At 40.0% G+C, this 22,809-nt stretch overlaps 5 protein-coding genes across 5 annotated transcripts; 2 read left to right on the top strand and 3 right to left on the bottom strand.

The window, feature by feature from the left end:
* Window positions 1-4,521: 4,521 nt before the first annotated feature.
* Window positions 4,522-5,091, bottom strand: BDW74DRAFT_158948 (uncharacterized protein). The gene is made up of 2 exons (XM_073725395.1): window positions 4,629-5,091; window positions 4,522-4,563 (listed from the first exon to the last, which is right to left on the bottom strand). The coding sequence occupies exon 1, from the start codon at window positions 5,038-5,040 to the stop codon at window positions 4,729-4,731; it is 312 nt and encodes a 103-aa protein (XP_073580764.1). The 5' UTR covers window positions 5,041-5,091; the 3' UTR covers window positions 4,522-4,563; window positions 4,629-4,728.
* Window positions 5,092-6,020: 929 nt separating this feature from the next.
* On the bottom strand, window positions 6,021-8,615 carry BDW74DRAFT_187032 (polyprenyl synthetase family protein; the record flags this gene model as incomplete). The annotated part of the gene is made up of 5 exons (XM_073731384.1): window positions 6,021-6,989; window positions 7,057-7,402; window positions 7,439-7,932; window positions 7,962-8,257; window positions 8,327-8,615. 5 exons carry the CDS (start codon window positions 8,613-8,615, stop codon window positions 6,021-6,023), a joined length of 2,394 nt encoding a protein of 797 aa, XP_073580763.1.
* Window positions 8,616-10,874: 2,259 nt separating this feature from the next.
* On the top strand, window positions 10,875-11,528 carry BDW74DRAFT_181192 (cytochrome P450; the record flags this gene model as incomplete). Its single annotated transcript, XM_073729954.1, has 1 exon — window positions 10,875-11,528. The coding sequence occupies one exon, from the start codon at window positions 10,875-10,877 to the stop codon at window positions 11,526-11,528; it is 654 nt and encodes a 217-aa protein (XP_073580762.1).
* Window positions 11,529-12,830: 1,302 nt separating this feature from the next.
* Window positions 12,831-14,601, bottom strand: BDW74DRAFT_169779 (uncharacterized protein; the record flags this gene model as incomplete). The annotated part of the gene is made up of 6 exons (XM_073727054.1): window positions 12,831-13,437; window positions 13,501-13,626; window positions 13,691-13,850; window positions 13,912-14,310; window positions 14,381-14,450; window positions 14,545-14,601. 6 exons carry the CDS (start codon window positions 14,599-14,601, stop codon window positions 12,831-12,833), a joined length of 1,419 nt encoding a protein of 472 aa, XP_073580761.1.
* Window positions 14,602-17,272: 2,671 nt separating this feature from the next.
* Window positions 17,273-18,596, top strand: BDW74DRAFT_169778 (wax synthase family protein; the record flags this gene model as incomplete). The annotated part of the gene is made up of 4 exons (XM_073727053.1): window positions 17,273-17,988; window positions 18,074-18,423; window positions 18,454-18,558; window positions 18,589-18,596. 4 exons carry the CDS (start codon window positions 17,273-17,275, stop codon window positions 18,594-18,596), a joined length of 1,179 nt encoding a protein of 392 aa, XP_073580760.1.
* Window positions 18,597-22,809: the final 4,213 nt, after the last annotated feature.

Below are 22,809 nucleotides of genomic sequence, written 5' to 3'. Positions count from 1 at the left end.
GGTCTTAAAATTAAAAGAATTATTATAAATATGGTGTTTTTTTCAACTTTTAATATTCTAAACCTTAATAGTAGGTTTCTAAGAAGGATCCAGTTCCTTATCTTAAATTAGATTTTAAATAATAATAGTTTATATCTTTACTTTACTAGTTAAATATTACTAGATTAGGGCCAAAAAGTCTTCTTTAATATTTAGTATATATTCTTCTTGTACTTTTTAAAAGGAGCGTCTGCAGGGTTCTTTTTTCTTAAATAATAAAAAATAATAAAATTATAAAAAGCAAGGTCTATATATTATCTTATTTATTTTTTATTATACTTACACTACTGCATAAAAAACAGAGATTTACATGGTTTAATTATACTATAATAGTGTGAGGAGATCCTTTTAAATACTGTCTTTAATAATAAAATAACTAAATAATAGCAAAAAGCTCCTAATCTAAAATTATTTAATAAATTTCTGCTTTAAAGAATTTATATAACTAAAATATAATAGGGTGCTATTTTTTAATATTATTTAGTTATAAATAAATCCCTGCTATTCTGCTTATACTAGTATTAACCTCTAATTAGCCTTTCTGCTTAGAATTAAAATATTTTAATAAAGGTACTATTATAAAAGTATTAAGTAGGGAGTAAAATGGTTATTTTTTAGGATTATTAAAATATAAAGACCTACCTTTTTTATATATATATTTTTTTTTATTAAATTTGTTAATGGAAGGGATTTTCTTAAAAAATTATAAATAAATTAATAGTAAAAGTTTATAAAACCTAAAAATAATTATAAAGCTTTATAAGAACAAGGTTCTTCCCAGGATATTATAATAGTAATTTAAGTTAGGTTTATTTTAACACTGTTTTAGTTAACTATAAACCCCAGAAATTCCACCTCTTTCTTAAAAAATAAATATTTTTTTAAATTTATAAATAACTTAGCTTTTTACAGGTGTTTTAAGACCTGTTTTACATGTTTAATATGGGATTTTTGGTTAAAGGAAAAGATTAGAATATTATTAAGGTATATAATATAAAAATAATTTAAAATATTATATAATATAAAATATATATAACTTTAAAATGTAGCAGGGGCATTTATTAAACTAAAAGGTATAATAATATATTTAAAATATTTATATTAGTATTAAAAAGCTATCTTCCAGCAGTCTTCTTAACTTAAATATAATAATAAGTGTTTTTTAAGTTAATTTTAGTAAATTAAGTTACTTTAAATAACTAATTAAGAATTTCTAAAATTAAAGGTAAAGGGTACTAATTCTTAACTATTATTTTATTTAATCCCTGGTAATCCACGCATAGTTATAATTTTTTATCCTTTTTAGGCATAAAAAGGATAGGTGCTCCTGCTGGACTTTTAAAGGGTTAGATTTTTTTATATTTAATATTTTTATTAATATATTGGCGTAATACTGTTAATTTAGCAGGAGAAAGAGGGTAGATTAGTTTATAAGGTGGAAATTATTTATTTATTATTATGATTTTATGTGTCAGCACTAATTTTAATAATATTATTTTTACTTTATAGGAAAAGAATATATCATAAAACATGTTAAGCTTAGTGGGTAAACTGTTAGTTTAATTTATCTTCTTAGCTTTTCTTATTCCTTCCAGAAGCGGAATAACAGTAAATATATAAGCTTAATTTTAACATGCTTTTATAAACTTATATTAGCTTAGGAGCAAATACTTTACTACTTTATTTTTAAATTATTATTAACCTATAAATATATAAATATACAGTGCCTAAATTATAGTATTTAATAAAATAATTAAGTATTTATAATTAATTTACTTAACTCCTATATATTGTCTTATAAAGTTTTTTATTATTTTTTTAAAGTTAATAATTTTTAAAAATAATTTTTATACTTTATTAATTTAGTCTTTTCTCCTATTATATCCTGCCATGATAAGGCATGATAGTTTTTCTTAATTTAAGCATGCTTATTTTATAAAGTTTAAATTAACTATATTTACTTAAGCACAGGTATTAATATCTGCTATTATCTTAATATTTTCCTTGGGGGTTTTATAATTACTTTAGTTTATAAATACTTGCCTATCTTTATTTAGGGATATTAAACTAGAGTCCAAGACCCTACCCTAGCTTTTTATTTTTATTTTTTTAATTTTTACCTATTTTATTATCCTAATTTACAAATTTATTTAGTTCTTTCCCTTTATATTCATTATATTTATTTTATTTTAGGTCTTTTATAATGGTTTTTTAAATATTTACTTTTTGGTTAGGATTCCGTGGTTAATAGTTTAGATTTTTTAAAGAATTAGGGCATTCTGGCATAATATACCCTTTTTTTGATATCTAAAACATGTGTATCTTTTATTTTAATCTTAATTTAGCATTATTCTACCTTGCTCTTATAAATATCCTCTTTTAGATAATTATCCCTAATTTTAATTTAAAATTCTTCCTTGGAGTCCTTGGTTTATTATAAACTCTTAATCTTATTATTTCTTAAATTATAATTCTTCTTATTTAATCCTTCTTAAACGAGGCCTGTTTCTGTCTTAATTAAATGCTGTTTTTATCTTATTATAATAAGATGTAATTTAAGGTTAAAGATGCTGTATTCTTAACTAGAATTAAAAGGTAATTTAAACCAGTTTATTTTAGTTTTTTAGTAATTTTTTAAAATTATAATTATAAGTTTCATTTCTTAGGCTTGGCTAGAGTTTACTAAAGTATTTTTATACTTAAACCTTCTTTATATCTTAATTATAATATTATTTTAATATACCTAAATAGCTAGTAAAATCACGGGGATCTTAATCCTTTTTTTAATAAGCTATTTCTAGCTTTACTATTATATTTAATAAGCTTGTTATTAAACTCCTAAGAATGCTAGTAGTTTATTCTTGCTTGCATTTTTTTTATTCTCCAGTTTATTAGTATAACATTTCTAATCACTTTTATATACTTAATTTATGTAAATGAAAGCACCTAAGATTCTCTGCTAATTTATTTTATACTTATCCGGAGCTCCTTTAAAATTTAATTTTAAAGTACTAAGCTAGTTTAATTATTATTACAGGCTAAAATTAATAGTATACTTAGGGATACTTTTATTCTTAATTTTTCCTTTTTTTTTAAACTCCCTTTTTTATATTAGCAGTGTTTTAGTATTAATTCTCTTACTAAATATTATTATTTTAATTATTTAATATACTATTTTATTTCTTAAAGTTATTATTCTTGTTATTAAATTTAGTCCCTATTTAATATTATATTAGGACTAATTCAGGAATATTTATGCTTTAATAATTTATCTTCTTTTATAGTCTTATACACAGGTGAACCATGGGAGTATAATAATCCCTTATTAAGATTATTCTTATAATAAATACTTTTTAAATTTATAGTTAAATAGCTAGGTAGCATAATGTCTCTTTATAAGTAGCTTAAAGTAAAGAATTAGAATTATAACAGCCTAGGATATAAAGCCAGGTATAAAGTAAAATACTAAGAAAAAAAGGTAAAATAATGGTTAATCTTTAGGTTACATATTATAAAGACTAACTCTTGGCTAACTAAGCTACGCTAAGGATTGGCCTTGAATATATAAGGAGAATTAGTCATGATGTCACTGTGTTCTATTCTCCTTATATTATTAAACCTCCTTCGCCGCCTGAGGCTGACAAATGAATTCCTTAAAGTTATTGCACCAGTACGCCAGAAGGCCTTTATATAGCATATTATTTAAGAATTTTTTAAAGACCAAGGGATCTGGCCAGTTAATAAATCCCAGATTATTTAGTAGCTTTTAAGAAGCTAGTACTTCCTAACATATCCATGCCAGAGCTCCGCGAAAGCCATATACCTTTATAATTACTATTATTTAATGTTAAGAATAGCCCTCTAGTAATAATTAATATGCTTGCAAGGAATTAGGAAAACATTATAAAGGAATTAACTAATTTTTTAAATAAAGTAAGGTAAAATTTAACTAAGATCTTTTAACACAAATAGTTAAAGCTAGAGGAGTTATAAATAATACAGGAGTTAATTTACAGGATATGCTTTATATAAAAGCCTTAATATTAAAATTATAGTAAGTATTAGGTTAAACTGCTATCCCATAATAAAATTATAAAAGTTTGCAATGTAATTTATTTAATTAAGGATAGAAAGGCCAAAGATTATATGGCGGAAGAGAAGTAGCTTGTAAAGTAATTTAAGAAAGTATATAAATATAAGCCCCCCAAGCGCTTGGAGGAAGTAATTTAGTAGGTAATTAAGAATAAGAGACATGCTAAAGAGACAGGAGAGGATTTCTTTTTTATTAATAAATAGCAAATTTATTATTATATAGCCTTAAATTTTAAAAAACAACGAAGAAAGTGTGACTACGAAGAAAGCGTGGCGCACCCACTCGCCGAAGGCGGTGGGGGCGCTGAAAGGCACGGATATGGGCTTAGGTACATCTTTCTATATGTCGACTATTAAATCAGAAATCAAGGCTAGTATTCCCATACTTCCATAACCTTTGCATGGAAGAGTAACGCCAACAATATCTGCATCCTATTCCTTATTAGTAATTTTGGCCTATGGACAGGAAGTTTAAGACCAAATGGGTAGATACATACCGCACTCCCTTTATTCTTCTGGCAGCATGCAATATGGTGAGGGCACGTCTGCAGTAGTTGATCCTGGCCCGTAACACCTTTCCGACAGGTCAGTGCTAAGTCATCCATCAGAGGGCAATAAACTGGTACTTTGAAAATCCAACTTGGAACATTGTGAGAGCCCTATTATCCCCTCTCCACGTGATTCAGCACCAAAGCGATTACCGACGGGGATACCATCTCTCGTACTACCAGCTCCAAGTTCTGCCTTGTTGCAACAGAAGGCTTGTCCATCGTCACCGCACATAGCAACAACCTCTCCTGCCGTTGGAGTACTGCGAATGGGGAGCTTCAGTGTAGTGCCTGGATACTGGATAGATGCGGCTGCACGAGCAAGAAACAGAATGAACCAAATGCTGCATCGATGATCCATCGCAAGTGATATCTTTTTAGAGAAGATAGAAGGATTCAATTCAACGAAGGCAACAGAAATCGTAATCTCTGGTTTTATAAGCTGAATTAAGTGAAATAGCCACTAGAAATATGACACCTTAAGTAATGTCTCCTCACCACGGAACTTCCCGGCGGCCCTTTCCCTTCTCACATTCCTAACGTGTCTAGGAGTATCAGACGTCTGAATTCATCGGGGGCAAGCTGGTGGCATGTGGGCTACATACCTTAGCATTCTGTAGTAGAAGTTGGGAGGCCATGCGACCTATATGATGTTGAGTTCTCAGCAGCGCTGGGGTGTAATTCATAGCAGACAAGGTAAAACAAGTGGAGTATCCGACACCGACAGACTATCATGACAGGCCTTCGTGATGAGAGGATGAGGTTGGGTTGTTCAATCATTCGATTTCGCCAAAGTCTTTGTGGTCTTCAGCCAGGATGTATCGACTAGGATCTCCATATTGTGTAGTCTTCCATTGGACCAAACAGGCGAGTTCTCAGCATGACACTAGGAGGAAACATTGGTGGCCACCGGAATCAAGAATGATGGTTTAGGTGCGTATCGAAGAATGAAACACATGGTACCCGCTCATCTCGCAAGAGTCCTACTGCCGGCCCTCATAATACCTCTTTGAAGTTGATTAAGCTAGTCCTTAATGTGCCCCTAGCATTCTGGACCCTGCATCAAGACGTTCCAAAGGATGCAGTAGAATGTGTTCCCAAGGGTAATACTCATAACATTAAGTAACATCTACCTAACATAAAGACAGTAGTACAACTAATTAGAGCCGTTGTTTTTTTTGTCTCCTTTTACTTTTCGTTTTCGAACCAATCTGACCATGAAGAGGAGCCTTTGTCAATTTGCCCGAGTTCCTTGTCAGGGCCCTGCCAAAAGAACACAGGGCTACATTCCTCCAAGTTACGTCAAGTGATACACGGTTGTCAGGACATTGCTGCCAATATTTAGACCCCCGCATGGCTGCTTAGCTTCTTTAGCAGCAGACGTAGGACCGGATTCGCTTCCTTTGTCGCATTCTCAACCCGGTCAATCTCGGCTACAATCTCAACCTCCAATTGCTCGAGGTGCCGGCGACAATGGTCGAAGGTGCCACTGGTGCGCAAATGATCGACCACGAACTCCTTGATCTCAGGAGTCAACGGCGCCAACCCGGTAGTGATGGAGCTCCGTTGCTGCCGAAAAACGCCGTTAATGAATTTCCGGAAAGTCTCATCATGTGCGATGCAATGCACAATCGGATACGAGAATTTGCCCTCGTCAAGGTCCTCATATACCCCCTTTTGCGCTGTATAGGTACTAGAACACAAGTTCATGTAGTCATCGCGGATTTGAAAAAATCGCCCAAACAAGAAGGAGAGATGATCCAGAGCAGGTAGCGACGAGGACGCTTGGTCCTCCGCCGTCTCGGTCTTCAGCAGTCTCAGCAGGAGACGAAACATGCAGCCCGTCTTATTATCCACCATGTTCATATAGTCGTCCATGCTCGGACACTGGAGGTTGTACTTCCAGTAAAGGTCCCAACTCTGCCCAAGGTAGAGGTTTTCTAGCTCCTCGAGCAGAATCTCCATTGCGTCTGGGCTTCGAAAGTTGCGGATAGAATTTACTGCCTGCACGAACATAAAGTTCGCGCTGTTAATTGCTTGCGAATGCCCAAAAATTGCATGCGTGGACGGCTTTCCGCGACGTTTAGGAGAACCGTCTTCGATATCATCCAAGATCAAGGAGGCGTTGTGTAGAAGGTCGATTAGCTTTCCGACCCTTTGGAGTGCCGGCTCATCAGCTTTTAGCCAGTAATTGAAAGCCTCCAATAGTCGGAAACGGACGCCCTTGGATGGCATCGAGCAAATGTACTGGATTGGCGCTTGCAGAGCAGACTCGGATGGTTTATACCAGAACTGCACCGACTTGGCAGCCTATTTAGGAGATTAGTTTAACTCAAACGACGGGTATAGATCGGCTAGAATGTAGGCTTGGATATACCTTGGGGGTAGAGCTGTGCTCTCGTTGACCATGGCTCAGCAGACCCGCCCTGTTCTCTACCAACTCCTTGATCTGTGTCTCGCGATGTGCAATCGCATGGTGCAGTACGGTTGATGCATCTTGTACACTATCTGGCTTTTGTATTTTGTGTCCACTACAGCTCTCGTCTGATCCTGTAGCGGGTCGTTTGTTCGGCACTCCAATATGATGTTCATCCGCCTTTGGAGATGTGTCTGACTCCGGCTCCCCATCGGTGCCAAAGCTACTGTATTCTGTCGACGGACTTTTAGGGGTGGTGCTAGGCCGACTGTGACGGCTATCCGTGCCAGAACTATTATTCGGAGAGCTGAATTGTTCACCAAGAGTAGCGCTATCTTCCGACGAAGTGCCCACTGGCTTATGACCCGCAAAATCTGCCCCATCTGTGCTCTGCGAGACAAGATGTCGCGGGGCACTGCTCGCCCAGTAATGAGTTCCGGCGACGATGGCGCCAACCACCTCAACCCATCTCTTGAGGTAGAGGGGAGCGGATGCGTGTTGCACCAGAAATATGTTCTTCCGCTTCAAGTATTCCTGTTCCAATTCAATAAGCAGGCGGCGTGCTTCCGCTTTGGCCTCATCCGTGGACATGTTTCGTGTCTGACGAATCACCTCCACGACGTTATTAATCCGGCTTCCGTTGACACGGGCCTCCCGGCTTTCGCGGTCAAAACTCCAGTAGTCATTGGTCCAGACAATAGCTTTATCGATGGGTTCCATCACTCTCTCGACAAGCTTCTTATCTTCGTCCGAGAGCCGGATGTCCATTGCAAACTCAGTCATCGCCCAGAATGCTCTGCAGAGAGACGTCGACAGATTAGAAACCGTCAGATGAACCTTTCATCAGAAGGAAACTTGGAGTCAACGTACCTAATTCCGAAGTCGTCTCTCCTGTATGCTTGATATTGCTCCAGCGACGTGAATTGAGTCACCGCCTCTTTGCCAGCAACCGCCAGCCATCCCTTGTTATACATGTCAAACATGTACATGCCTAGATCGCGGTCGATCTCGATAGCTTCCAAAAGGATTTGCGATACAAGCTTCTTCAGCCCGCGGGCCCTAGTTCCAGGATGCAATTGCGCTGGTTTGCAGGGGTCAAACAGCCGCCCGAAATCGCGATGTTCCTCGATCGCCGTAGTCATTTCCATGGCTTCATAACCATCTACGTCAATCAGCAAGGTTCACGTTCCGTGAGACGCTTTCGAGCATCCAATTTCTGATTTTCACTCACCGTCATGTAGCATTCCGAGATCCGTCAGGTAAGTGAGGATTGCGAGTCTTTCCGGTGGTGCCTCAGGATAGGCAAAGGCTCCCAGGTTGCCGAGCTCACTGAAGGATATCAAGGCCCTGTCGGCTAAGCCATCGTGAAGAGCATCATCCCAGTCCTGCAGGGCTCTTTTCGTGGCTGCGTTGGCGACATCGTTTCGCTCATTGATACGCACTGGTAGGGTGGTGAACGAAGCCGTGTTTCTGACAGCCTCGGTGGCTATCGGTCGAGAGTGGACCCAGATCTCATCCATGCCCTCTCTGCGTAGATATTATGGCTAGAATAGAGGTAAGATTGAGTGATGGAAAGGGTTAGCTAAGAAAGCTAACGTGTGGATTAATGATTGAGACTTTCGGATAGCGATATCTCTGCAGGCTATACCGGCCTGTGATGGATCAATTTCGCGTGCTTATATATTGCATTGTACAGAACATACTACGATGAGATTTCCGCTTTCAGCGAGAGTCTATCAAACAGGACTTCCGTGGAACACCCCTGAATGATGATTAAGGTATGATGCGAACACCATGCTGAAAGACTTGCTACGGGCCATACTGGAGACCAAAGCATGATTTTAGATTTCGATTCCGGTTATTTAACGGCCCAATCTGTCTCCCTACTTGATCACGGAATAAACAATCAGGGAATGAATATGAAATTCTTGATTAAGTGTTACACCAAGCCTCCTTCCGTTTGCATCTTTGGGGACCGCGGACATTGGGAGTAGCAAGGCTAGAATCTGTACTTCACAAACATTTTTTTCGAGAATAACATCATTCAGCTGGCCGCTTCAATCTTCCTTCCACCTCCCACTAAAACCATATCACACCTTGCCCGCTAAACACCACCTGCAAGCCCCCTGCCACGTTACGTGTTCAGCTATATTAGCGTCCTGCCCTTACAGACGTGTTACTAGCGAGCGTTAAAGGACGCGTCGCTAGCATTTGGCAACTCGCATGGGCCCAATTTACTGGATGACATTCCGATCGATCGACGATCGACTAAGATTCCATGGAAAGGGCGCTGGCATGATGAAAAGTTTACCTACTCCAAAGTACATTTCTACATTCCCCGCACCCCTTGCCTAGGGTCATCGAACGTCGGCTGGATATAACTTCCGGTAGACATCAGAGGTTGTACAGCTAAAATGACCTGATCACGTTTCTACATTTCCACATTTCCACATTTTCCCCGCGCCCCTTGCTCAGAGTCATGCAACCTCGGCTGGAACTAACTTCCGAGAGACATAAGAGGCTGTACAGCTCAAATGACGTTCCTATGTGCTGCTTTAATGTGCCTAGTATAATAGACACGAGCAGAACATCATGCAGTCACTTAAAAGAAATCCGCTTCCCTTCTTGCTCTTCGTGTGCCTGGAAGCCTGAGTAAGGTTTCCGTCAATTGATTTGTAAGTATCACTGGTTTATTTGAGTGCGAGTGGTACCATCCAGCATGCTGGAGACATGAGATTCTAGGCGTGTCTAAAAGCTTATCTGCAAATGAAACCTGGACGGATGCGACTGTGTAACTGCAGCCAGTAAGAGAAATGCAGACATCCAAGAACCACGATTTGCCACGCAGCATGGAAGCGTGCCTCATCTGTCGATCACCCTCTGACTATGGTATTACAATACATGCTGTCCAGACCGCGTATACAACATTCAGTGATTTAAACTATAAAACTAGTCGTAGATCGTCGACTAGACTAGACCAACCACGACCAACAAGCAAATACCGCCACGATGGAGATACCGATCCCGCCAAGCATTCTACTTGAAGGTGTGTTTCCCCATGCACGAGACAGTACATTCAAGCTGAATATCATTCTCATATGCAGAGCTCTGCATAATCTGTCACAAGAGCAGCGGGCTGCCTCTCCTGCTGGCCACGCTGCTGATGACTATTCTGTGTATCATGCAAATTTACCCCAGACGAGACCCTTTCAATCTGAAGAAAATACCAACCATTCACCAATCACGTATTTCGGACGCCCGCAGATCCGGCACATGGTGGAAGCTTCTCTTTCCCGAGCTGACCCCGTACCTGCATCATGGATATTATAAGGTATAGCACTTCGGATTTTGTTTTGTTTTGTCCTTTTACATATTTTTCTTCTCATAGACAGGGGAGTTGCTGACAGAACAAAGTACAGTAAGAATGGGAAACCGTTCAGGATCTGGATAGCTGGGTTCCAGACCTATGCATATGTTCTACCCATCAAGTATATGCCGCGGATCAAAAACATGAACCCGTCGGATATAAGCTTTGAGGCAGCAATGAATAAAGTAAGGCCTAGCATTCCAGGCGAGATGACAATATATTCATGTTTCTTTTTACAGTACATATCTTCGCGTTTTGGCACGGGTACTATCAATAAACTCGTCATCCAAATTGGCTCAAAGCTGCTAAATGGGAAGCTAGGTGAGGAGAGCCTAGGGCTACTGCACCGACGTGACTATATTCATTAACATTGATAGGCACGCTCAAACCTATCATTCAGGACCGATCCAGGATGGCACTAGCACGGGAAATCGGCAACTCTCCCGAGTGGAAGAGAGTAAAGGCAAAGCAGATAGCGACAGAAGTTGTAAAGGCCGTGTCATCCCGAGTGGTCTTTGGTGAGGCTTTAGCTAACAACACAGCTTTTGTGGACGCCATGCATGACTATACATCCAAAGTGGTCCCGTACGCGTTTGCTCTTCGCTATTTCAACGTGGGCCCGCTGAGGGATATTATCCTGTATCTTGTTCATTGGAGACATCGCCGGGAACTCGATATCGCCACGCAGTTCGTGACTGACATGACTGCTGAAAGACGGCAGGCGCAGTCCCCGGCTGCCGCGGAAGATGAGAAGCCATTTGACTGCATTCAATGGGCATTGGAGCAGCCTGTTCCCGAAGAGGAGAAAACACCAGAGATTATCGCTCGACGGCTCCTGACCGTGTCTGCTGGGACCGTGGACTCTACAGTCACAGCCTTGCTGCACTTTTTGTATGATTTAGCGTTGCACAGGGAGTGCGTCGCGGACCTGCGGGAAGAGATTAGTCGGTGCCTTGCCGAGGAAGACGGCGCCTGGAGCCAGACTTCAATGGCAAAGATGAAGAAACTCGATTCATCCTTGCAAGAGTGTTTTAGGGTTAATGCAATGCCATGCGCACATAAGTGACTCCAGCATATATGCTCATTGACTTAGAATGAAAACTGACGGGGACTACCAGTCACGGGGTGGCGCCTCGTGTCCTGTGAAAGTATCTGCTTGGACGAGACCCTTTCCTTGCCGAAGGATACTCTCTTTACATTTCCCACAAAGAATTTTCTCCATCATTCAGATACATTTTCCCACGCGGACGAATTCAATTACCTGAAATTCTATAACATGTCTGAGGAAAGGGACAAAACTGAAACATCGGCAAGCTTGAGTAAGTGGCTTAGTCGCACTCTCTCTTCGTGTACTAATTGAGAGACATAGAGCATGTTCGGACAGAATTACTCGCGTAAGGCTGCCGCTTTCCTCCTATCCGTCCACTTCCTGAACTGCCTTTGACTGAATCGCGTTGCATAGTTTCGGCTACGGACGGCAAGCATGCCCCGGAAAGTACTACGCGGTTAGTGTTTGTAAGACTGTTCTGGGGCAGATCATCCTCAATTACGACATACGATTGGCTGGTGGAAAGAACACAAGACCGGCAATCGTTGAATTTGACCCGCTTTTGGTTCTGGATCCGTCAGGTGAACTAGAGTTCAAAGCAGTGGTTTAGCTCGGGCTTTTCTATTGTTGAACACCCAGAGTTTAATTTCCATTCAACATGGAGATGCGTGACTCTCGGGGATGACTGAATAGGTGCGGTATGAGCTTTGTTACCGTACTTCCTCTTCAAGGAACACTCACCTGCGCCAATAGCGCCTATCCCTTGAGAAGAGTGACTGGATCTGCCTTATAGAAGAGAGTTGCGAGGCTGACACCATTTCACTTGAAGATTATTGGGCATTGTAGAATCTTTAGGTAAACATCTACCACAGGCTTGAGAGATTAAGACATAGAGAACCATTCAAAGGAGGATAATATCACTTGTAATGGAGCCAAAATGTTTCATGTAGTCATACACCGGACTAACAACCAAAAGGAAATATGCACTTGCCATTCTTGGTAATTTGCCTGATGACGTGGAGCCACTGATTGACGGGAGGAGAACCGACGGTTCAGCTGCCGATAGGGCTGGGAGCAGTGCATGGAACAATGATATCACTACTAGGAGAATGAATACAGGGACTATATTTGGAGGTTGCCTTCGTTCAAGTAGTTGAATTGAAATACTAGCTGCTCCCCCGAAGTTTTTGGTAGTGAGTACAACTGAATATCTATGCGACAAAATCAAATGGTATACCAGCCCCTCAACTTTGTGTTGTCATAGAATTTCCTACTAGTTTATATAGCATCAGCTTTTGTATACCAAACACCTCTAGAATTTCATTTGCAATCATCTTCAGCATGAGCTAAGACGCGGTAATTAGCATAGCCCAGCCCAGACGCAGCATCACGATCCCAGACGAACTCGCCCAAATTCGCGGACGCAAGCTTAAATCGGTGCACCACCAAGGCAGTTGTGAGTCTCAAAGTCTGTAAAGCGAGCTCCTTTCCAATGCACGACCGGGGTCCCAAGCCGAACGGCTTGAAGGCTTCATGTACATCATTAGCGTAGGGACTTCCCTCGTTCCGCTGGAACCATCTCTGAGGACGGTACTCATCGGCAGCATGCCAATAGCTATCGTTCCTCTGCAATGTGAATACGTCCGCATAGACTTCCGTTCCGGCCGGAACGTAGAAACCTTCCATTTCTACCCCGGGACATCGACGACATGCAACCTTTCCTGAGAGCGGGGGCGCGAGACGTAGCGATTCGTTTATACAGCCATTGAGATAGTCCAGGGAAAGAAGTTTTGCGGCGGCGATATCTTCAATGTTGGTGAAGTGGCTGTGAAGTTCCGTTCGAAGCGCTTGCAAAACCTCTGGGTTGGCTAGAAGATGGTGGAAGATGGCCGAGAGGGCTGCCTCACTTGTTTTATTACCGGCAAGGCTGTTAGAATGTTAGTACAGGACTCTGTGGTATAGAACCCTTGTTTCACTTGATGACACTGACACCAAAAGAGTGGCGTTGCTGTGTAACTCGTCATAACTCAAGTCTAGGTTTGTCTTGCCACGCTCATTCTCGCCGCCCATGATCAATGTTAGAAAGTCAGATCGTCCGTCTTGCCGATCAATATAGCTAACAGACGACGGTGGTGAGCTGTGCTGTATTTCTAAGTGAAAGAGGAGGATGAGGGTCTTACTTTCTCAGCGTGGTACCGGGCAGGATACTTCGCAGTGTGACCTGGGGCGCTAGACGGCCAGCCAGTTTCATCACTGCCTCAACGTTCGGGATAACATGATTCAAGCCTTCTAGTAAGAAAAACGTTTTTTCCCACCATTCTACCACGGCTGATAACGTTCCTGGTATAGTTAGCACGCGGTTAATTTTATTGAGACCGTATCGGGTCGAACAGGGACCTACTGCGCCGTTCCGGAACAAGAGGTTCTCCAAACGATAAATCACCTATCATTTCCCAAGCAAGAACGCTGAAGGCTTCCGTCAGATCCACGGGGCCGTTTATCTGGGCAATCCTCTCCAAAGCTCTGTCGATGTGCAGGCGCATCAGGCCTTCCTGCTTGAACACAGCACTCAAGGTGAACGCGGAGTGCAGGTGTTTTCTCAAAGTCCTGTGCTCCGAATGATTCGCAATTGTGCCAAGGTTGGCTGTTTTAGTAATCATAGAGAATAGGAGATGCATTGTACCGGCTTTTAGGAAATAGGTATCGGGACCCGTGGAAACTGGCTTGGAATTGTAGATCATTCTGTGAGATTCGATGGACGAAAAGGACAGCTGATTAGGGCCGACTCTAACCACAGGGCCTGCATCTCATAAAACAACATGCCATTAATCGAGCAAGAAATTGAAAACAGCGGGCGCGATTGTACGGACCATAATGCTGATGTAGTTTTTGCAAGTCTGGATTCCATTTTCGGCGGAATAATGAAGCCATTGACCAGAACTTGAGAACAACAATCAAGAGTTAGCTAGCGTAGATCGGCAGGACTGTACAGGAGACTCGCAGGAAAGAATGCTCCAGTCCAAGGACCAGGGACTTTGGCAAGCGGATGACACAGGCAATAATACATCAATATCCAGGCTGGGATTGCCATGGCCTTCAAAGATTAGTAACGGTATGTGGTCGCGAGCCCAAACCACCGCGACACTTGCCAGTGCTGTAACCGCAGCAATTGCGTAATCAGAATTAAGACTCAACATCGCAAATGTGAGACAGCAGTCAATGGTGAGAAGTGGATTGATCGGTTGACCACTCCCTATTGGAGCTTAAGCAGTATATATGCAGGAGCACTGGTTATGTCTTTGGCTGGGGGTAAGGTCTTGACGTCATCGTCCTGGAGTCAATATCAATAACCGTAAAGCACTTTATCTGATTGCAGATGATATTCTCAGATGCAAGGAATGTTTTAACTGCTTTCGGCAACGGATTTTATTAGGGTTGAGGTATGTTGGAACGCCTCATGGGAACTATATCCGGGCACTGAGCCAGTTCCAAGGTTCAGCATACCTCCCAACGGGTGACGGCAGCTCTCAAGCTGTTAGGCAGGATCATGCTTCCCAATCCAAATCAACTCGGCTTCGGTCAGTGTATGAGCCGGTGAGAGATCTAGCCCCCTTGAGGTAATATGCCACATTCCAATGCCATAGACCTTCCTCATCGGATCGGATGTGTCGTTTTCATAATTATCACCCAGGTCGTCATCACTTGAGTTGTCCAGGTGCACTGTGAGAAAATCATTATGCTACCAATCTTGAGCCCTGGTGCCGTTATTATCGAGCCCTACGGGCCGCGTAATGCCTCGCCTAACAGAGCATAATGAGAAGGGCCATTAGCTACAGGTAGTGTAGGTCAATAATAATGCACTTGTATGAAATCTTAGAAGGAAGACTCTCTGATTAATAGCTAACCAATTGACGCATGGAGACACTTGGTGTTACGAATCGAGATATTTCACGCGTGATATTAGAGTATCCGAACATTTACTTGTCCTACCCATTGAGCCTTGACATTCCAGCAACCGCTTTTGACGGTCATACCAGAAGGATTTCACTCTGTTTGTTGCCCAGATAACAAAAAGAGGACAAAGATGATGGCATAGCGTTATGGCGTCAGGACAAGATGCAGCAGTCATGGCAAGAGCTGCTGAAAATGGACAGTGATGGTGTTTATGCCTCAGGTTGTCGGAAAGAAGAATCTCCATGAAGGTGCCTGGAACAGTTCGGTTGATACACTGCCAAGTTGGTGGGCCTGATGAATGTCACAGACAGTGTAAGTAACACTTTATGCCCTACTATATGTTAGGCTAGACAACATACTCTAGGCCTCCAATGTGTCTGTACACACTGTACGCAATTGTTGCTAAAATATATGATGTAACCAGATGTAAGGCAAGTCCTTCAGGAAATAGTCCTGTCACAAGAATAGTGAATAGAAGGCTTTCCATTAGTAGGAAGTAATAGGGCATGTAAACCACGCTATAGACTGGCTTGTCAATTGGCTGTTCGCGAAGGAGAAATCATGTCGATTTACCCCTTCTAAAGGATTTCTTATTGAAGGCTCGTCTAATTTTTACGTCAGATGTTGAGCGCGGACAGTTTCTATAGTAACCCTATGTTTCTAATTCACGCAATCCACATGTCTCGACTTTCGCAAGTAGTCCGAAAACAGCCAAAGAGGGCCGTAACTTAAATCGACTCATCACGAAGATGATAAAACATGAGTGGAAACGATAAATAAGCGTGTGCATTCGGTAGACTATGCTATTTTGACGATCTGCCTAGTAACCATTATGCATATGTGTGTCAAAGCTTACTTTGAAACTGGATACGACATAAGGCCTTTTACCGAAAGCAGCCAGGTAGCTGGCAAGCGCCCGTATAGACGTCATAAAACCAGGCTGGAAGGCTATCAAATAGCAGATATTTTGCGATGGTACTGTAACTGTAAAGTGTGGCTGGTTACATTCTACTCGAAGTTGCCACCGCAACTCTATCCTCAGACATGACTTCGCCAAAGAGGCCAACGGATCGTAATAATTAACCGCCTTTCAAGTAACATTAAGGTTTCTGCAGAACGCATGGCTCTTACTGACCAAGAAAAGCCTAGCTCATATACTCCAACGTCAGATAGAGATTTCCATGAGGCTAGGTCTGCTACTGTACAGATAGCACTTTTTTCTGAAGGAACTGGTAATGGCGAGGGCATTCTTCAAGTAAAAACTGACATTGAGAGACCAAGGCCTGTAGTTTGGAACCGAAAAAAAGAGATTTTTTTTTACCATGTAGTCACTAGTAAAGATGAGCAGATCTTCCTGATCTGCACGTCACCATATACCTCGGGCGCCCCTTGACTTCTGGATGTAGACATGGGAGGCTTTAGTCTGTTCCAAGGTATACTAATACTACAGCGGACGTCGATTAAACAAATCCCGCTATGTTAGGAAGCACATTGCAGGAGTGTCATTTTAAAGACAGCAGCCCGGGGGAGCAAATTTCGGGTAGTAACTGGCGTGAGATTATTTGGCTGTTATCCTCACATTCTTTCTATAGCGTCTGCATTGCTCCACCCCAGAGTAGCAAGGGTGTGGAACTGTTACAGCCTCTGCTTGTTTGTCAGTGTCAACTGAGAAGAGAGAGCCCCAGGGTGGGGTACTTAGTAGCAAACCGTCTCTTCCTATGTTCTCCATTCAGCGCTCGGCAGCATCTCGTATCACTGCTGATATGTCTTTAGGGTCCAGCACAGGCAGCTTAAGATCTATCGAAATCATGCTCTTAACTCTCACTCAAAGCGCACTACCCTCCATTCTCCTACTATTTACCAAGAGACGGTCCCTGCTTCGTCCTGCCTGGATCGTGGCCTCGTTATGTTTGGCGTATCTGTTATTTCTCCCTGGGCCAAACACTTCCACTGGCCCTCCTCGCAGTACGAAGTCGGGAGCTCATGTTGCGCTCGCCATGGTACAGACCGTGAATGTGCTGATAACCGTCCCATTGAATCGGGATGATCTTATCCAAGCGGGTATTTTCACAACCTCCTCTCCCATTTTGATGCAGATATACCATACTATGTCAACTCTTTTCTTCTATACGCGAGGTATAAACACACCTTGGCAGGCCAAGTCCATCCCCTCACATCCAAGATACCTGGCAGTTCAAGCAAAGCCCACTATTCCTCGGAGGTCCTTCCTCGCTCGGCAGGCAACAATCCTAGCGTGGCAATACCTGGCGCTGAACGCCCTGGTAGCCGTTGACGGCCATGCGAGCTCGTTTCTGGACACCCAGTCGGCAGCAGCGACAAACAACTGGATATTAAGGTCGGCGATCGTCTTTATAGTGTGGTTTATAGCGCTCCGACTGGTTATTGACAGCGGTTATCGGGCCTTGTCTCTGGTTGCGACAGCATTAACCATATCAGCGCCAGGAGACTGGCCACCGCTTTTCGGACGCATGCGCGATGCCTACACGTTGCGGGCTTTCTGGGGGTAAGCTTTAGCCTCATTTGAGATGCTTTGTCTCTTATTTCCCCTAACGAATATTGACTGGCTAAATTTTTCCCCACGATCACAGAAAATTCTGGCATCAGCTACTCCGTCGGCCACTGACTGCCTTCAGCAACCATCTGACCCAAGAAATCATGCACCTCTCTTGCCCGTCCATGTGGGAACGATACACGAATAACCTTGTGGTGTTCATTCTCTCCGGGGCAATCCACCTGGCCAGTGATTACGAGGCAGGTGTTACAATTGCCGAATCGAGAGCCATGGTCTTCTTCCCTTCATTTGTGCCATTGTTCATGATCGAAGACGGGGTACGGCATCTCTGGAGAAGGGTTTGCAGACCTACATCATGCACCGATTCCTCATCCTCCGGAATCGCTCTCTGGCAGCGAGTACTAGGTTATTTATGGGTGATCATGTGTCTGTCGGTTATCTCGCCCCAGTTTTTAGTTGTTGAGCGCCAGGTCTTCTTCGAGCCTCTGAAAGCTACGGGTTTGTTTGATACTACCCGGTGGGTTGGCCCGCACACACTTATGAGTCCTTCCATTTTGGGAGGTCTGTTCTTGTATCTTGTATTTGACCCAGAGGTCTGAGACTTTGTTCTATAATAATGGTGGGAACAAAGATAAAAGATGGGCAAGGAAGATCGGGCGCTGAGAGTATTTATTTATGCTTTGAATATGAAAGGTCAACGTGGAGTCAATGTTATTGGCATAGGGTAGATACAGAGGCCCATACAGACACTCGGAAAAAAACTCCAAATTTTGTAATTATAGTATATCGCTTTACTAACCTCTTTTTTTTATCCCTAAAATAATTTTCTTTCTCTTATAGAATAAGTTATTTTTTATTTTTAGAGGCTTTATAATAGGCTAACCTTTAATTAATCTTAAGCTAGATAGGTAAGAAATTATAAATCTTACTTTACCTTGATAGTACCCCGAAAGAACAAAGTAAGGAGAAGGGAAAAAGTTAACAGGGCGTGCAAGTGGTGTACATGAAAAGGGCTGGTAATTATAGCTAGAAAAGCTTGGGATATTAAATATTTATATATTATATCTCTTATTTTTTTTTATCAAAGCGCTGTTTAAATATGCCTGGCCTTTTTATTATAATAACCTTTTGATATTTAAGGCTTCAAGCAAAAGGTAATAGTGTTATTACTTACATAAAGTTAACAAAGTAATTGAATAAATATAAGGTAAAATGAAAGTCGATTACAATACTACTAATTTATTTTTATTGAATATTAAAATGAAGTTAATAGATTATTGCAAGCTTAGAGTAAACTAGACGTGTATGATCTTCGTATAAAACCCGCACTACCTATATTAAAACCTATAATAAAGTAGGTTTAGGCTAGCCTAGCAAGACCTATAATTTATATGAATTTTGCTTAATCAGCCCGCGTGCGTATATAATACCTGATTTAAATCAATATTTTTAGTATTTTTGATAATTTAGATAAAATATTAATAAAGATTAATATAATATAAATAAAATGACTTAAAATTTTTCAATAGTGAAAAGTTATCAAAAAGTAAAAATATAAAAAATGAAAATAATTATAACTTTTGAATAGCCCTATACTTATTATAATCTAGAAAGGTTAATTTATAAGGTTTTTATAGGCATTTAATATACAGTATTACAAATAAATTAATTTCAAAGAATAATAATGTTCAAATAATAATTCATATAAGGTTAGTTACCACTAGGTAGTGCCTAGTATATATATATATGTAATGAAATCAAAATGAATTAACATAAAACCTTAATAACCTTTTTAATTTAACTAACTTTTTCACTTTTATATTTTTGAAAAATTATAATTTTTAATTTAAGGCTTATGGTAGCCTTAGGGTTTATAGGGGTTTACTAATGTTAAGCTAATGGGAAGTAGTAATATCACCACCCTTTTATTTGTTTATATTTAAGGCTAACTTACAGCATAGCTTAATTAATTAAGAACTATTCCCTATAAAAAATCGCTTAAAAATTACTCCCTTTTTATTTTATACATAGCTTTATACCCTGGCTATTATATTTAGTTTTATATTCTAAGCTACTTATAAAAGAGTATTATATTACGGTGACCTAAACATGTATTTGGTGCGGGTTTGGTGCGGGCCGGCCTGTCAGGGAACGCGGTCAGCGCGGGCTGATGTCAACCAATGGATTTGTTACAATGATACGGTGTGACTAACTGTCACGTTAGGAACCGGAGTTATGGATATTCTAACTTAATTATAGCGGATGCTTTAATGCTAAGATAAAAAGGGACTATAGTTATATTAGTTAATATAAGGCTATAAAGCAGGTGCTTTAACAGGATATAATAAAAATTATATTAGGTGCTTTATAATAATTTAATTTAGTTATATATTTAAGGACTATTTTTATAGTGTTAAATAATTTTAGTTATTATTTATTATTTTTGAAAACTAAGCTACCCTACCTTTTAAATTTTATTTAGTCTTTTATAAAAGCTTTTTAACCTTAAGACTTATACCTTCTACTCTTGCGCACAGAATATCCTTAAATCCCACCGGTTTAAGACGGATCGGCAGGCTCTATCTGACACGGCCCTTTGATAGACCCGTACCGCGGGAAACCTGTAATTTTAAAAAAAAAAACCCGTAGCTATACTAAAAACCCGCGCGGGCGGTGCAAATTATCCCCAGATATTTATTATTTTATAAATTTTCCTGATTTAGCTTAGCCCTGCATGGTATGAATAAATCATTATGACTATGGTACACTCTATCAATACTACTAACTTTACTAAGTATTTAGCCCTGCCCTAATTTTCCTAATCAAAAAGCTTATTAATTAATTTTAGTATATTTAGAACCCCTTAAGCCTAATCAGTATAATTTTCAAAACTAGTATAGAATATTAAGAACTTATAAAATTACTATAAAAATATAATACAAGCTTCAAATTCTCTATTTAGGTTAAATCTTAACTTTTTTAATTTCAAAAAGCTTAGTAAAAAGCTTTAAAATTTTCAAAATTCCCTAACCTTAGGAAGTATAAATCTTCAAAAATTATTGAAAAAATTAAAAGCCTATAAAGTAATCAAAAAATAATATAAGGTTTAAATTACACTTTTTAAAAGTTTAGCCCTAAACCCTAACTTAGCTAACTTAAAAGCTAATTAATTTATTTTTAACTATTAATAACCAGTAAATTAACAACTAATATTCTTTAAGATATATAAAATTACTGTGATTGAAAAGTTATTAAAACTCTATATAAACTACTATTTAGTAATTATTGTTGAAAATTATTTTTTGGATTAATTTATTTTTGATATTCTATATCAAATATTTATAAAAACCTTATATAATTAACCCCTTCATAATTATAATATGTATAAGGCTATTTAAAACATATATGTTTTAAATTTTATAATTTTGATCATTTTAATTATTATTAAGTATTTTTAGGTAATTCTAACCATATTATACTAGTTCTTATCAGTATTTTTTATAAAGTATAAACATTACATTAAATTAATTAGATTACTAAAAATATCAAAGATATTAACTTAACCAAGGTATTATAAATCCACATAGGTTATTTAATCAATATCTATAGAAATGGAAAATTTAAGCAGGCTAGCCTAAACCTACTTCACTATAAGTTTCAATATAAGTAATGCAGGTTTACAGTGCAAATTATACATGTCTAATATTACCTGCCTATTTTACTATAAATTCGAAAGGTATTTACCCTGAAAATAAATTTAATAATATTACCATGCGCCTTTTTACTATTACCGCCCTCTGCACCCTTGTGCTCCCGGCCCTTGCTGGGCTAGTCGGCCATTCAGCCCCTGCTAATAATATAAGCCCTGGAATCCCATACCCCACTCTCTGTTGCTTCTTTGTTATTGCCACCACCACTCAGCATCCCATCACTAACCGCCATGTTCTTCTTATAAAGGCCATGGGCCCGAACCGCTGCCATAAGAATAACAAGCACAAGACTGTAAATACACTCGAAGAAATTTAATCCGGCTCCGGCTCTGCCTCTAAGCCCGCGAAGCACGATGGAACAGGGCCTGGAGTCTAGAAACACTGTTGTATCCTGTGCATGGGGCCCAACCGCTGCGGGGAGAACAATAAGCGCGAGGCAGTGCAGACGCTGGATGAGGTCTTTTATGCGGGGACCTAAGTGAAGTGGACTACGATACCTTACTTATGAGTAAAGGACTCTGAATACCATGCCATCTCAGCATGATGCGACGGGACTGGGTTGGGATATAGGATGGTACATAAGAGGGCTCTGATTATCAGGCTCGGGCTTGTGTTTAAGATCCTGGGAATTGACTGAGTAAGGCAGTTTGTTGTAAATAGCGGTCTTACCTAGGTAGATGCTTCGAATTCTTTTTTGCCCTGCTGGAATCATGCCTACCATGCCATACGCCCACGTCCAGGCTGGTTCCTTGATTTTGCTACCCTAGGTTCTGATAGGATCCGGCTTGGATGAAAATTTTGTTTCAAGAGAGCTTGGACTTATACCTAATGGCATACTTTTGCCTATGGGGCTGCTGGACACTTAGAAAAAGGCTTCTTTCTTTCCTTTGGTACTCATTTTAGAGAGTTAGAGCGCTGCAACTACACAGGGGAGGTTAAAGTTGGGAGCATGACTGTTGATTTCAATTTAGATGCCAAACTATGGTAGGTACATTTGTGAACTGGCGTAGAGAAGACGAGATAAACAAAAGGAAAAACATGGAAGTGATGACAGTTCGCATATAGTAAGGTTCTAGCACCAAGTCGAGTCGAGGGTCCTTGC

This window comes from Aspergillus multicolor, assembly GCF_047715735.1.
Source record: "Aspergillus multicolor strain CBS 133.54 unplaced genomic scaffold BDW74scaffold_26, whole genome shotgun sequence".
Lineage (NCBI taxonomy): Eukaryota > Fungi > Ascomycota > Eurotiomycetes > Eurotiales > Aspergillaceae > Aspergillus > Aspergillus multicolor.
The sequence above is the reverse complement of the archived record's forward strand: the minus strand, read 5'-3'. Positions and strand labels throughout refer to the sequence as shown.